Source organism: Eretmochelys imbricata, chromosome 5 (genome assembly GCF_965152235.1).
Source record: "Eretmochelys imbricata isolate rEreImb1 chromosome 5, rEreImb1.hap1, whole genome shotgun sequence".
Classification (NCBI taxonomy): Eukaryota; Metazoa; Chordata; order Testudines; family Cheloniidae; genus Eretmochelys; species Eretmochelys imbricata.
This window is the reverse complement of record NC_135576.1, coordinates 1,697,706-1,710,534: the sequence shown is the minus strand read 5'-3', so window position 1 is coordinate 1,710,534 and position 12,829 is coordinate 1,697,706. Positions and strand designations below refer to the sequence as shown.

At 69.6% G+C, this 12,829-nt stretch overlaps 2 protein-coding genes across 2 annotated transcripts in view; one reads left to right on the top strand and one right to left on the bottom strand.

Annotated features, from left to right (window-relative positions):
- RUSC2 (RUN and SH3 domain containing 2) overlaps window positions 1–2,974 on the top strand; it is a 38,724-nt gene extending 35,750 nt beyond the window's left edge. Inside the window, exons 11-12 of the mRNA XM_077818080.1 lie at window positions 176–349; window positions 2,794–2,974. Coding sequence (XP_077674206.1) covers window positions 176–349; window positions 2,794–2,974 — 355 coding nt within the window. The remainder of the gene's footprint in view (window positions 1–175; window positions 350–2,793) is intronic.
- A 1,872-nt stretch (window positions 2,975–4,846) lies between these two features.
- On the bottom strand, window positions 4,847–12,399 carry CIMIP2B (ciliary microtubule inner protein 2B). Its single transcript, XM_077818079.1, has 6 exons — window positions 12,329–12,399; window positions 9,527–9,753; window positions 8,269–8,423; window positions 6,558–6,684; window positions 5,927–6,127; window positions 4,847–4,935 (listed from the first exon to the last, which is right to left on the bottom strand). Exons 1-6 carry the CDS (start codon window positions 12,397–12,399, stop codon window positions 4,847–4,849), a joined length of 870 nt encoding a protein of 289 aa, XP_077674205.1.
- Between the last annotated feature and the right edge of the window lie 430 nt (window positions 12,400–12,829).

The window sequence follows — 12,829 nt, the reverse complement described above, 5'->3', positions numbered from 1 at the left end:
TGCATTTTGCGGGAGACGTGATCCCTCTGTGGGAGCAGGGCCCATCGGGGTCTTTCAGGCTAGGAATAGAACCTGTCCCCTCCCCGGCAGGGCCGAGCCGCCCGCCAGGTCCAGCTTCTCCTAGCCCCGGGGCCCCGGGACATGTCCCCGCCTGACTCCGCGCCCTTCCTTTCAGGTTACCCTCTGGTTGGCTGACCCTGGACAGGTCCGTGTTCCAGCTCATGGCCCAGACGGTGGGGGCAGGAATGTGGAGAGAGGCGGCCCCTGAGCCCGAGCGACCACAGGCGGAGCTGCCCAACGAGCCCCCTGAACAGCAGCTAGCTGGGGGGCTGCCCCCCCAAATCCCCTGGTGAGTGGCGCTGGCCTGTGGCGGGGGCAGAACCCCGGGGCGGGTGCGGAGCTCAAGCTGACAAGGGATTGGTTGGGCCCCTTCCATGCAACAGGGCCTAGCACCACCTTCCTCTGGGGGGGCACCCCTTCCTCACCCCCAGCTCCAGGGAATAGGGGAGCTTAGTCCAGTGCCCACTGGGCAGGACCCTCTCCCCGCTGCGCGACCATGGAGCTGGCAGCTGTCCATGCCCCATGAGATGAGCCGCAGGCCTCACTGCACCCCAAACTCCCCTGGGGGGCTGGGCTGCACTTGGTATGCTCTCCACTCGGTGAGAGATACCCCCAAACCCCACCCTGGCAGCCCCCTGCCCTGCAGCTGAGAGACACACCCTGCCCCAGCCCCCGAACCGCACCCCCTGCCCACAGCTGAGAGATACACAGCCGGCCCAAACCGCACCCCAGCACCCTGGCAGCCCCCTGCCCTGCAGCTGAGAGACACACCCTGCCCCACCCCCCAAACCGCACCCCCTGCCCCACAGCTGAGAGATACACAGCCGGCCCCAAACCCCACCCTGGCAGCCCCCTGCCCTGCAGCTGAGAGACACACGCTGCCCCAGCCCCCGAACCCCACCCCAGTGCCCCCTGTCCCGCGGCTGAGAGACACACACCCGGCCCCGGCCCCAGCCCCCGAACCCCACCCCAGTGCCCCCTGTCCCGCGGCTGAGAGACACACACCCGGCCCCGGCCCCAGCCCCCGAACCCCACCCCAGTGCCCCCTGTCCCGCGGCTGAGAGACACCCCCTGCCCCAGCCCCCGAACCCCACCCCAGTGCCCCCTGACCCGCGGCTGAGAGACACACACCCGACCCCAGCCCCCGAACTCCACCCCAGTGCCCTCTGTCCCGCGGCTGAGAGACACCCCCTGCCCCAGCCCCCGAACCCCACCCCAGTGCCCCCTGTCCCGCGGCTGAGAGACACACACCCGGCCCCAGCCCCCGAACCCCACCCCAGTGCCCCCTGTCCCGCGGCTGAGAGACACACACCCGGCCCCAGCCCCCGAACCCCACCCCAGTGCCCCCTGTCCCGCGGCTGAGAGACACACACCCGGCCCCAGCCCCCGAACCCCACCCCAGTGCCCCCTGTCCCGCGGCTGAGAGACACCCCCTGCCGCAGCCCCCGAACCCCACCCCAGTGCCCCCTGTCCCGCGGCTGAGAGACACACACCCGGCCCCGGCCCCAGCCCCCGAACCCCACCCCAGTGCCCCCTGTCCCGCGGCTGAGAGACACCCCCTGCCCCAGCCCCCGAACCCCACCCCAGTGCCCCCTGTCCCGCGGCTGAGAGACACACACCCGGCCCCACACCCCGAACCCCACCCCAGTGCCCCCTGTCCCGCGGCTGAGAGACACACACCCGGCCCCACACCCCGAACCCCACCCCAGTGCCCCTGACCCGCGGCTGAGAGACACACACCCGACCCCAGCCCCCGAACTCCACCCCAGTGCCCTCTGTCCCGCGGCTGAGAGACACCCCCTGCCCCAGCCCCCGAACCCCACCCCAGTGCCCCCTGTCCCGCGGCTGAGAGACACCCCCTGCCCCAGCCCCCGAACCCCACCCCAGTGCCCCCTGACCCGCGGCTGAGAGACACACACCCGACCCCAGCCCCCGAACTCCACCCCAGTGCCCTCTGTCCCGCGGCTGAGAGACACCCCCTGCCCCAGCCCCCGAACCCCACCCCAGTGCCCCCTGTCCCGCGGCTGAGAGACACACACCCGGCCCCAGCCCCCGAACCCCACCCCAGTGCCCCCTGTCCCGCGGCTGAGAGACACACACCCGGCCCCAGCCCCCGAACCCCACCCCAGTGCCCCCTGACCCGCGGCTGAGAGACACCCCCTGCCCCAGCCCCCGAACCCCACCCCAGTGCCCCCTGACCCGCGGCTGAGAGACACCCCCTGCCCCACACCCCGAACCCCACCCCAGTGCCCCCTGTCCCGCGGCTGAGAGACACCCCCTGCCCCACACCCCGAACCCCACCCCAGTGCCCCCTGTCCCGCGGCTGAGAGACACACACCCGGCCCCAGCCCCCGAACCCCACCCCAGTGCCCCCTGTCCCGCGGCTGAGAGATACACACCCGGCCCCAGCCCCCGAACCCCGCCCCAGTGCCCCCTGTCCCGCGGCTGAGAGACACACACCCGGCCCCAGCCCCCGAACCCCACCCCAGCACTGCTCCGGGGCAGCCAGGCTGGGAAGCATTGCAGAGGGGGTGATGGGAAGGACTGTGATGGGGGGGCTGGCAGGGGAGGAGGGTTCTGGGTGCAGGTGCCCCGGCCTGGGGGGGGTGTCTCGTTTGCCCCCCCCGGCCGGCACGGCGCCCGCTCCCCAAGGGGCAGAGCAGAGGGCGCCTGTCCTGCGAGCGGCACCAGCCCTCCCTTGCGTCACGCGCCTCCCCTCCGCTCTCCCCGCAGCGAGGTGAAAGCGCTTTGCCATCACATTGCCACCGAGGCGGGCCAGCTGAGCTTCACCAAAGGGGCCGTCCTGCGCGTGCTGGCCAAGGTGGACAGCGACTGGCTGCAGTGTGGGCTGGGCTCGCAGAGCGGGCTGGTGCCCATCATGTACGTCACCCACCCGGCGGACGAGGACTACTGACGGGGCCGGGACGCCGCGCCCAGGACCACAGGGGGGACAGACGCCGCTTCTCGCCAGTCCGTACCGTGCCCGCCCTGCCGGACATCCCGTGACCCTGGGGGCGCCTCGCCCGCCCCAGGCACCTGCCACGGCTGCTGCGCCCCGGGGGACCCCGCGCCAGGCGCCACCGTGCATGCAGCCCCCCCAGGGACTCGCCCGTCACCCCGCTCGTCTCCAGCCCCGCATGCCCTGGCCCCCTATGTAGCAGGACCCCAGGCGGCGTCGCTCGGCAGCAGGGGCTGCCCAGCCAAGGACCCTGATGGGCTGGGGGGGCGCGGGCTCCCGGCTCCCGGACTGGGCAGAGGCTGGCCGCAGGAGACTACAGCCCCCAGCATGCACTGCTCCGGCTCCGTCAGAACCAGCTGCCCCAGAACCATCTGCTCTGCAGGCCGCCCCCTTGTGGCGTCGGGCGGCATTGCCGAGCTCAGGCCCCTTTTGCTCGGGAGCAGGGGCTCTCGGCCGGGGCCCGATCAGCGCACGGCTGTGGCCCATGTGACATGCTCAGGGCCATACAGGGGGGCTGTATTGTGTGGCGGGGCCCAGGGGGGACACACGGCAGCTCAGCTGCGGAGCCTGGCTCGAGGGCGGCCCCGGGCGCAGACTGTGCGAGTACCGCAGCATGCATTGTACCCAGCCCGTCGCCAGGGCGGCGCCAGCCCCGGGTCCCAGCCAGCGGCCTGGCACGGCCATGCCACGGGGCCGCCTGCGTCTAGGCCAAGGCCATTCAGTGTTGGGGGGGGTGAGCCCCCAGCGGGTTAGTTCCAGCCCCGTGCAGACACAGCGCTGCGGGGTGCATGCCCCCCCCCCCACCCCCCATCTGCTGCTCCAGCCATGGGGCACTGCCTGGGGAGGGGCAGTGGCACAAGGCCATTCCCAGCAGGTGGGGGGGGGGCAGTGCCTGCAGCAGGGGCGGTTGGGGGCACTCCCAGCATGGCCAGGGCCTGGCTACGGGCTCTTGTCTCCGCAAGGGGCAGGCTGTATGAGTCAGGCAGGGCCCTGCCTGCGGCTGAGTTCCCAGCCGTGCCTTGGGGGCGGGAGAGCAGGGCCTGGGCCCCTAGCAGGAGGCGCCACTGTCAGTTAACCCTTGTCCTGCCGTGCTCACCCCATTCCCAGGGCGAGCACGTGGGCAGTGCCAGGCAGTATTAGTGTGAGGCCGTGCCGGTATTTGTTGCCAGGATGGTGCTGGTGTCTGGGCAGCGTGATGCCCGGGCTGGCTCCCCCGGGGCCAGGGGCCTGCGTCTCGCCAGGTTCCCACCTGCTTGTACATCGCTCGCGGCCGCTGCGCCCTGTGTGCTGTGGCCATTCCCGGAGGGGCGGGGCCGACTTTATTTATTTCTTTATTTATGAGGCATATTAATAAAAAAGGTGCTGACCCAGCTCACCCCAGCACCCGCCCCCTGGTGTCGCCCCCTGCCCCAGAGCACTGCTCCGGGCCTCGGGCCCAGTGGGCTGGCTTTGGGCCCAGTCGGTCTTGGCCCTGCAGCCTGGAGGGGCAGAGCTGCCCGCGGCTCGGGGCAATGCTAGCCCTCGTGCTCTGTTGGCAGTGCCCCCCCTTGGCACCAGCCCGTGGGCCGTGCAGCATCACACCCCGGGGCTGGTGGCACTCCCTGGCGGGGAGGCTGCCCGTGTTGGGTGGGAAAGATTCAGCCAGGGCTGCGGGGCAGGAGCACTGATTTAAACACCCCCCCCGCGGCACGTCCCCGCCGACGGTTTGCAGCGCAGCCGGGCAACATGGAAGGGCAATAGAGTTTGTGGCTCCTTCTCTTTATTGCTCCTGTACACGGCGGGGCAGGCTCCAAACAGCTCCGGGAAGGAACCGGCCCGGCCCCGCTGCTAGTCGGCCATCTGCTTCTCCAGGGTGCTCAGCCCCAGGGCGTTGTGGGTAAGCTGGCCGTAGGTGTGGCCAAACTGGAACTTGTAGCCTGCGGGCAATGAGAAGGAGCCCGTGAGAGGAGCCCACCTGGGGCAGATGCGGCCCGGTCCCTGGGGCTGCAGCTACGGAAGGCCCAACGTGCGCTGGACAGCACAAAACACCTACCCGGCGGGGGAGCCATCGCCCATGGGCAGGACTGGGCATCCCGTCACTTGGGGCCTTTAGTCTGCATAAAGCCCCTGCCCCAGCCTGGCGCTGCCCCCCATGGGCTGTATGAGCCACTGCCTGCAACCGCCGCTCTCGGACTCAGCAGCAACGGAGAAGCCCTGCGGGAGGGGTGCAGGACCTGCCAGCTGGGAGGCTGCCCCCTGGGTTTAACTGCTCGCTCGTTCCAGGCAAAGCACAGTAAGCTCCAGATCAGGCTGATGGCAGCTCTCTCCGTGTGCCAGGGATGCTGTGTTAGGAGCCCACCATGGCTCTGGCAAGGCAAATGGTCAGCCCTGCAGAGGCAGAGCCATGGGCAGTGTTAACCGGCAAATGTCAACGTCTGGAAATTCAATCAGGTCCCCAAAGCCCCTTAACTCTGACCAGTATCCTGGCCCACTGTCCCCACCTGGAGGTGTCTAGGGCTCGCTGCATCGTAGCTGAGGGCTATGACCAAGGCTGTATTAATCACCTACCCCATGGACCCCGTGAGCCGGTGCTGAGTGGGGCGCGCGGGGGGTTGATCTGCGGCGACCGTCCACCAGTGATGGTCTTTCCCGCACACTGGGCTGCAGGTGCCGATGCTGGGCTTGTCTGGCAGTACAGTGAGATGGGATGGGGCTGTGGGCCGGGATGGAGCCGTGGAGAGTTTGGGGGTCCAAATTAAGGGGGTTTGTGGGATCTGCTGTGAGTCCTTCCTGGTCTTTCCTTCCATTGGCATTGCAGGAGCCAGCCACGGGTGCCGACTTTGCTGCAGGGAATGCCCGTCGTGCTGGCTACTTTGTCCCTTCCTAGCCGGCTGCCCTGGGGTCCTGTCCCGGGGCCGCACCGCTCACCTGGGACGTAGCCTGCATAGTGGGGCAGCAGCCCCATGTCCGTGGGGTACGACTTCAGCAGCGGAGGAAGGACCGTGCTGCCTTTCCCGGCCTCAGGCCTGCTCCCTCTGTTCTGGCCAAACTCCACCAGGGCACGGTGGGTGGTCAGCGGGTAGCCTGCCCCGATCAGGAAGCGGGCGCGGGGCACAAAGCCGGTGAAGCCTGCCCAGGTCACAGGAGGATAACCTGAGCCCTGATGCCTGGAAACGAGCCCAGCCTCCCCACAGCGGACTGGCTCTTCCAGACCCAGCAGCCAACGAAGCAGCTGGGGGGCAGACCGTGTGGGTCGTGCCAGGGCCCCTGCAGGGACAGCACGTTCCCACCACACCAGCACCCCAACTCGGGGCACCAAGTCACCCCCTCCAGCCCCCCAGCACTGTGGGGGGCCCCAGAGCTCTCTGCCAGACCCTGGGTGTGACTGGCGTCGCAGAGGCAGGTCCTTGGCTGGTAGGATGGTTGGTCCTTGCAGGACTCTGGATTAAAGGATGAAGAGGGGGGCTCCTCAGGGCTCCCAGGACCCCCCCAACACACTCCCTCCCTTCTGCTCCCCGAATCCCAGCCCACATGCCCGGCCCCAGCCCTGCAGGCTCACCCGAGATGAAGCACTTGTGGGGGTTGTTGTCCTCCATGGAGTAGGGGGAGCCCTGTGGTTGGAAGGCAAAGGGCAATCCGTACGGGGCTGCTGCCGGGCCCGGAGTCCTGTACTTGGCGGTGAGGAGCTGGGGGTGCACAATGGGGGTCATCACACAGGGGTCCCCGTGGGGGGACGGGTCTGGGAGCGCTGCCTAAGCTGGGTGGGCCGGGCATGCGCCACGTGGCAATGCTCTCGCTGTTAGAGGAACCGGCCAGAGAGCTCCCTGTGCCACCCCAGGCTGGAGCAGACAGTGGTGTAAGAACAGGAGCAGCTAAATAAGCCAAACCCATCGGGCTGAGCGCAGCAGAGCCCACAGGCTAAGCAGGGCCGCTCTTGGCAGGCAGACGTCCAAGGAAACCCCAGGTGCTGCAGGGAGCAGCATGGGGGGGTTCAGTAGGGGGCGCTCTCCCCTGGCAGTCAGGGCTGGCCCTATTGCCCTGTCCGGGGCTGTACATGGGGGAGGTGCAGAGGGTCCAAGGGGTAGGTGCAGGGGGGGGTGCAGGGGCGTGGGACTCTCCTGGGCTGTGCGTGGGATAGGTGCAGGGGCGGTGGGCCTGTCTGGGGCTGTGTGGGGTAGGTGCAGAGGGTCCATGGGGTAGGTGCAGGGGGATGCGAGGGAGTGGGCCTGTCCGGGGCTGTGCATGGGGTAGGTGCAGAGGGTCCATGGGGTAGGTGCAGGGGGAGTGGGTCTGTCTGGGGCTGTGTGGGGTAGGTGCAGAGGGTCCATGGGGTAGGTGCAGGGGGAGTGGGTCTGTCTGGGGCTGTGTGGGGTAGGTGCAGAGGGTCCATGGGGTAGGTGCAGGGGGAGTGGGTCTGTCTGGGGCTGTGTGGGGTAGGTGCAGAGGGTCCATGGGGTAGGTGCAGGGGGAGTGGGTCTGTCTGGGGCTGTGCGTGGGGTAGGTGCAGAGGGTCCATGGGGTAGGTGCAGGGGGGGTGAAGGGGCATGGGCCTGTCTGGGGCTGTGTGTGGGGTAGGTGCAGAGGGTCCATGGGGTAGGTGCAGCGGGGTGGGCCTGTCTGGGGCTGTGCGTGCCGAAAGTCGCTCCCAGCAAAGCAGCCCAGCGTGTCTGTCGGTGGGGAAGGGGACAGAGCCGATCAGTAACATCCCCCAAGCTGCCCCGTGAGCCAGAGGGACTCGCCCCCAGAGCGCCGAGCTCCGCTAGCCCGTGCGGCCTCGCGAGGCGCCCAGCTGGGGCCGCAGGATTGATGGTGGCCAAGCTCCCTGCCCAGGCTGCTCCTTGCTCAGTGCCCCACACACCTGCATTCTCAGACCCTGGGGACACTGGAGCAGGCAGGGCACACACCCCCCAGCATGCTGCCGGCGTGGCAGGAGAAGTGCTGTGGCCCCTGGGGGCAGGAGGCAGTTCCTGGTGTGGCAGGTGACAGGCCGTGGGTGCCCCGGGGGCAGGGGGCAGTTCCTGGTGTGGCGGGTGACGGGCCGTGGGTGCCCCGGGGGCAGGGGGCAGTTCCTGGTGTGGCGGGTGACGGGCTGTGGGTGCCCCGGGGGCAGGGGGCAGTTCCTGGTGTGGCGGGTGACGGGCTGTGGGTGCCCTGGGGGCAGGGGGCAGTTCCTGGTGTGGCGGGTGACGTGCTGTGGCCCCTGGGGGCAGGCAGCAGGGGCAGGCTCCAGGGGGGCAGCAGCAAGATGCCAAGTCGCTCTGGTGACTCACTTTGCCCTTGGTGCCCTGGAGCAGCCGCCCTGCCTTCTGCAGCTCCTGCTCCTGGCCTGCGGCTCTCAGCTGCTGCCTGGCAAAGTCACTCCTGGCCTCCTTGCAGATCTCGGAGTAGGTCTTGGCGAAGAGATTCTGGGCCCTGGGAATGAATCCTGGGAGCAGGGCGGCCCCAGTGCCCGGAGATGCAGGCGAGATGAGAGGCAGGTTAGTAGCCCCAGAGCCCTGCTGTGTGTGGGAGGGCAGGGGAAATAGGGCAGGGGAGAGCTGGAGGGCTTAGGGGTGGGGGAGTCCTGAGGGCCGAGGCAGGGGGTAAGGGGGTGATGCCAGCTGGAGGGGCGTTCCCCGGGCCCAGCCTCGCAGAGCCCAGCTGTGTCATGCTGGGCACTGAGACCAACCCGAGGGAGAGGCACAAAGACAGAGCTAAAAGAAAAGGAGGACTTGTGGCACCTTAGAGACTAACCAATTTATTTGAGCATGAGCTTTCGTGAGCTACAGCTCACTTCATCGGATGCATACTGATGAATATGCATCCAATGAAGTGAGCTGTAGCTCACGAAAGCTTATGCTCAAATAAATTGGTTAGTCTCTAAGGTGCCACAAGTCCTCCTTCTCTTTTTGCGAATACAGACTAACACGGCTGTTACTCTGAAAGACAGAGCTGGAATCCACTAAGCGGCCGCTCCGGAGGGGGGGATCCCCAGGGGGTACGGGAGATTTTTGGGGTGTCAGTGGCTACGAAGCAATTCTCTGAGTGCAATCCGGGCCTTTGGGGGGAAACGGCAGGTCCCCCCTTTCTTTTCACAATAACCAGGGGAAACGCCTAGGGTGCCTGGCTAATGCTGCCAGTGGGCACAGGGAGAGACGCACCAGAGGGGGCTGCTTGCGGCTCCCCATGCCAACGGCGTGCCCCTGACCCCCACTCAGGCTAGCAGGCCGGCCTGGGCTGATCCCGCACGACCCCTCCCGTGGCCCTGGACGGGGAGGGGCACCAGGTGTGAGCAGAGGCCCTTGGACAGAGCCTGCTGGGTCATGCGCCACACAGAGTCCCCAAGAGGAGGCCCGGTTGCGATTGAGGGAGGATCTCTGGTGCCCAGCATGGTCTCCTGGGCGGGGGGGGGGGGGGGGGGCAGCTTGTGGCATGGATGGAGTCCCTAGGAAAGGCGGGAGCAGTGGCCAGCATGGCTCCAGGCCCCCACCCCCCTACAGCCGGCCATGGAGCCCAGCGAGCGTGGGGGGCAGCTGCCCCGTCTCCCACCTGTGTAGCCTGGGATCACGCAGCATCCCAGCAGCTGAGCTCCTGCCCCCCAGCAGGCCGGCCTCGTCCCCAGCAGCTCCCCTGCCTGCTGCACGGGCTGGGCACCATGGCAGGGCCAAGGGGCGGGCTGCAGCATCAGCTGGCTGGAGCCGGCCACCTCGGGGCTGGTCGGGAGCGGTGAGGTCAGCTGCCTGCAGCTCTCGTTCGGAGGGCAGTACCCGGCGGAGCTGCAAAGGGCACAGGCAGCAGGGCTGAGGCAGGGCCCAGAGCGAACCGCCGCCCCCAACATCCCGGAGCCGCTGAACAAATCCCCAGGGCAGCCGACCCCAGACTCGCCCTGGGGCTGCTGCCCTGTCCCGCGGGGGAGATGCAGCTCCAGGAGCGGGGCCTGCAAGCTCAGATGGCTCCCAGCAGCCATGAGCCCGGCCCACGGTGGGCTTGGGGCACCTACGGCTGTGCAGGAGGCAGCCGTGACAGCTCAGGGCCGGGGATGCCCATGAGACAGAGCAAAGGGGAGCTGGACCGAGGTGCTGGGCACGGGGGGCTCTCCCTTGCCTTCTGCCACGGGGCTGGGCCTGGATCTGGGGGCAGACAGGGTATTGGGCTCTCCCCCATCTCAAGGCGCCAGCGGCCCTCGCAGTTTGGGTAGGGCTGGGCGCAGCCTGCCCAGTGCCTCTGTGCCAGGGGGGTCTGTGTGCCAGGGGCCCAGCTGCGTGGGGAGAGATTGCCTGGGACAGCGATCCTTTCCTGGGAGGGAGGCGGGAGCCGTGGGGGGAAGCTGCACCCCCGCTGCACCCCCCCTGCACCCCCACTATGCTCCACTCCCCCTCCTGCCCCTTCCCACTCACTCTGCTCCCCCCGCCCCTCCCCCCACTTTGCTCCGCTCCCCCTCCTGTCCCTTCCCACCCGCTCTGCTCCCCCTGCCCCCCGCTCCCCCCACTCTGCTCCACTCCCCCTCCTGTCCCTTCCCACCCGCTCTGCTTCCCCTGCCCCCTGCTCCCCCCACTCTGCTCCACTCCCCCTCCTGTCCCTTCCCACCCGCTCTGCTTCCCCTGCCCCCTGCTCCCCCCACTCTGCTCCACTCCCCCTCCTGCCCCTTCCCACCCGCTCTGCTCCCCCCGCCCCTCCCCCCCACTCTGCTCCACTCCCCCTCCTGTCCCTTCCCACCCACTCTGCTCCCCCCGCCCCTCCCCCCACTCTGCTCCACTCCCCCTCCTGCCCCTTCCCACTCACTCTGCTCCCCCCGCCCCTCCCCCCACTCTGCTCCGCTCCCCCTCCTGTCCTTTCCCACCCGCTCTGCTCCCCCTGCCCCCTGCTCCCCCCACTCTGCTCCACTCCCCCTCCTGTCCCTTCCCACCCGCTCTGCTTCCCCTGCCCCCTGCTCCCCCCACTCTGCTCCACTCCCCCTCCTGTCCCTTCCCACCCGCTCTGCTTCCCCTGCCCCCTGCTCCCCCCACTCTGCTCCACTCCCCCTCCTGCCCCTTCCCACCCGCTCTGCTCCCCCCACCCCTCCCCCCCACTCTGCTCCACTCCCCCTCCTGTCCCTTCCCACCCACTCTGCTCCCCCCGCCCCTTCCCCCACTCTGCTCCACTCCCCCTCCTTCCCCTTCCCACTCACTCTGCTCCCCCCGCCCCTCCCCCCACTCTGCTCCACTCCCCCTCCTGCCCCTTCCCACCCGCTCTGCTCCCCCACCCCTCCCCCCCACTCTGCTCCAGTCCCCCTCCTGTCCCTTCCCACCCACTCTGCTCCCCCCGCCCCTTCCCCCACTCTGCTCCACTTCCCCTCCTGCCCCTTCCCACTCACTCTGCTCCCCCCGCCCCTCCCCCCACTCTGCTCCGCTCCCCCTCCTGTCCCTTCCCACCCGCTCTGCTCCCCCTGCCCCCTGCTCCCCCCACTCTGCTCCGCTCCCCCTCCTGTCCCTTCCCACCCGCTCTGCTTCCCCTGCCCCCTGCTCCCCCCACTCTGCTCCACTCCCCCTCCTGTCCCTTCCCACCCACTCTGCTTCCCCTGCCCCCTGCTCCCCCCACTCTGCTCCACTCCCCCTCCTGCCCCCTTCCCACCCGCTCTGCTCCCCCCGCCCCTCCCCCCCACTCTGCTCCACTCCCCCTCCTGTCCCTTCCCACCCACTCTGCTCCCCCCGCCCCTCCCCCCCCACTCTGCTCCACTCCCCCTCCTGTCCCTTCCCACCCGCTCTGCTCCCCCTGCCCCCCGCTCCCCCCACTCTGCACCACTCCCCCTCCTGTCCCTTCCCACCCGCTCTGCTTCCCCTGCCCCCTGCTCCCCCCACTCTGCTCCACTCCCCCTCCTGCCCCTTCCCACCCGCTCTGCTCCCCCCGCCCCTCCCCCCGACTCTGCTCCACTCCCCCTCCTGTCCCTTCCCACCCACTCTGCTCCCCCCGCCCCTCCCCCCACTCTGCTCCACTCCCCCTCCTGCCCCTTCCCACTCACTCTGCTCCCCCGCCCCTCCCCCCACTCTGCTCTGCTCCCCCTCCTGTCCCTTCCCACCCGCTCTGCTGCCCCTGCCCCCTGCTCCCCCCACTCTGCTCCACTCCCCCTCCTGTCCCTTCCCACCCGCTCTGCTTCCCCTGCCCCCTGCTCCCCCCACTCTGCTCCACTCCCCCTCCTGTCCCTTCCCACCCACTCTGCTTCCCCTGCCCTCCCCCTTCCCTCCCCAACTCTGCTCTGCTCCCCCTCCTGCCCCCTTCCCACCCGCTCTGCTCCCCCTGCCCCCCACTCCCCCCACTCTCCTCTGCTCCCCCCTCCCCTCCCGCTCCTGCCCCTTCCCTCCCCCCCTTGCTCGCCCCTCCCCCTCCTGCTGCTCGAGGCTTCTCGCTCCCGCTCCGGCCAGCTGGGCTCGGCGTCCTGTTGCCATGGCAACCCCCGCACACAGCGCCGGGGCTGAGCCGGGCAGGCACCAATCGCAGGGCGCGCCAGGTCCCGGCTCCCTGCAGCCCCCCCCCCCCCGGGACACCCCCCCCCATGCAATGTCCTCCCCCCGGGAGTGCGCCGGGTCCCGGCTCCCTGCAGCCCCCCCCGAGACACCCCCCCCCTTCCGGGATACCCCCCCCATGCAATGTCCTCCCCCCGGGCGCGCGCCGGGTCCCGGCTCCCTGCACCCCCCTCGGGACACCCCCCCGTCCCCCCCCCCCCCCGGGAGTGCGCCGGGTCCCGGCTCCCTGCACCCCCCCCCCGGGACACCCCCCCCCCCCATGCAACGTCCCCCCCCCCCCGGGAGTGCGCCGGGTCCCGGCTCCCTGCAGTCCCCCCCCGGGACACCCCCCCCCATGCAACGTGTCCCCCCC